The sequence below is a fragment of the Cyprinodon variegatus genome, unplaced genomic scaffold (assembly GCF_000732505.1).
Source record: "Cyprinodon variegatus isolate N-32 unplaced genomic scaffold, C_variegatus-1.0 Scaffold1543, whole genome shotgun sequence".
Taxonomy (NCBI): Eukaryota; Metazoa; Chordata; class Actinopteri; order Cyprinodontiformes; family Cyprinodontidae; genus Cyprinodon; species Cyprinodon variegatus.
Window position 1 is genome coordinate 4122 of NW_015151996.1, and position 1905 is coordinate 6026.

General features: G+C 42.4%; 1 protein-coding gene across 1 annotated transcript in view; it reads right to left on the bottom strand.

The window, feature by feature from the left end:
• Positions 1 to 157: 157 nt before the first annotated feature.
• taf8 (TATA-box binding protein associated factor 8) overlaps positions 158 to 1905 on the bottom strand; it is an 8543-nt gene continuing 6795 nt past the window's right edge. The window contains exon 8 of the mRNA XM_015403687.1: positions 158 to 505. Within this exon, the coding sequence (XP_015259173.1) occupies positions 365 to 505 (141 nt within the window). The 3' untranslated portion in view covers positions 158 to 364. The remainder of the gene's footprint in view (positions 506 to 1905) is intronic.

Below are 1905 nucleotides of genomic sequence, written 5' to 3' on the forward strand. Positions count from 1 at the left end.
TGGCCTATCTGAGCTTGTATTACTAACTCTAAAGCTGAAGGTACATCACCACACAGACCCGTATGGAGTGCTCGGATTTTACTGACTCTTCGCCATCATCAGAACAGCTGCAGAGATTCTCACCAAAGACAGGATAATGTCAGAATGAATAAAAAAAAAATAATAATAATCTTTTTTTTTGTGTCATATGTACAAAAAGGGTGCAGGCTGCAGTAAACCCCGCAGCGAAGTCGCTTACAAAGTTCCGTACAAAGTGAGTTCTGTCAGAAAAACCAAACAGAAAAGTTTTTTCTTCAGCAGATGTCCGTCAGCTGCTGACGCCACAGCAGCTTTTAACCCCAAACCAGAGTCCGTTAGAGTCCTCTCACTTCTTCCTCCTCACTTTGGGTTTCTTGACGGGCCGCAGGTACGGGTTGTCGATCACGTTGTCTTCGCTGACCTTCGCTGATGGAACGACTCCGCTGGGAGGAAGCACGGAGTTTTCTTTATCGGCGCTCGGATCGTCCTGAGACGCGAAAACAGAAGGAAACGTTAGCTTAGTTGGTTACAAACGGTCCGATATGTTCATGCTACAAATCCACATCCTGCCCCGAATCTCATTTATAAAATCATAATGGCACAATAAAGTATTCACACCCACTCAACATGAAGATATTCTTTTGCACCATACGATTACAAGTCTGCGTTGTTCTAATTAAAAAGAGAAGCAGCTATTTTTTGAAGATCTAAAAAGAAAATTCTGTTTTTCTGTAGTAAACAAATGAATTGTTTTGGTGAAGAACTCAAAATGATTTTTTTATTTGGTCTTTATTTATTTTCTTATTGCAATCCAGACTATTTTAGCTGCATCCCTTAAACCAATGTGCTTCCTCAAGAAAAAGGATTATAGGATGCATGTTGACAGAGATTTTTTAAGAATAATGTAATCCTGATGTACCGTATTTTCTGGAATATAAGCTGCTACTTTTTCCCCATGCTTTGAACCATGCGTCTTATAAGAAGGTGCAGCTTTTCTGTGGATTTTTTCTAACTGGTAGAGGGGGAAGTCAAAGTTCAAAATGAAAGAATAAGGAGCTAATTTTCATTTAGCACAAGAACATGCTAGTAGCATACACAATGCAGAACAAATGTCTCAAATTCACACATTTTGACATTTGTCTGCCGGATTTAAGCTGTCGAACCAATGAGGAGACTGGGCTCATTTCATGCAGACGAAGCCCAATCTTTCAGTAGAAGCTCTTACTGCAGTGAGCCAATAAGCTAACTGAAGCTAGCATTCTTTGTCACTATTCCGGGTGCAATATGCAGAGCTCCCCCTACAGGTTTGGAGGGGAAAGATTCAGTAGATATAAGCGGCTAAAGGATGATTTATACCCAGAAACCAGGTCGTCTGCGTGTTTATCGCAGTGAACGCAAATAGAACCCCGTCACTTCTGCAGACAGAAGGCCTCTGATTGGTCAAATCAACATCCGCTCTACACTATACGTATTTCCTGTTTGGTACCTTAACAGTCTGTTTTGTTTCTATGACCGCCATTGTGGAGAACCCTGGGACCCTTTTTCCACCTGGATCCCCGCTCTTTTTGGCCCTCATCTCCCTCCGTTGCCCTCAATTCCTCACCGCCTCGGCCGTATCTAGACCCACAGCTAATTCCTGATTGTCCCTCTTGCGTTGTGGCGTGTAATAACAGTGAAGACAACGCTTCAGTATTGGGCATAAATCAAAAATATCTGTAACAAGCTCACTGCGACACACTGCTGCTGGAGGATAACCAGATGTTAAACGTGAGCGGCCATCTGCCGAGGCCGATGGGGTTCAATGAGACAGAAGCAGAGATACAAAAGGAAGCTGGAAAAGTTGCAGCTGTATGAATTAATCAATACCTATATTTACTCGATTTATGG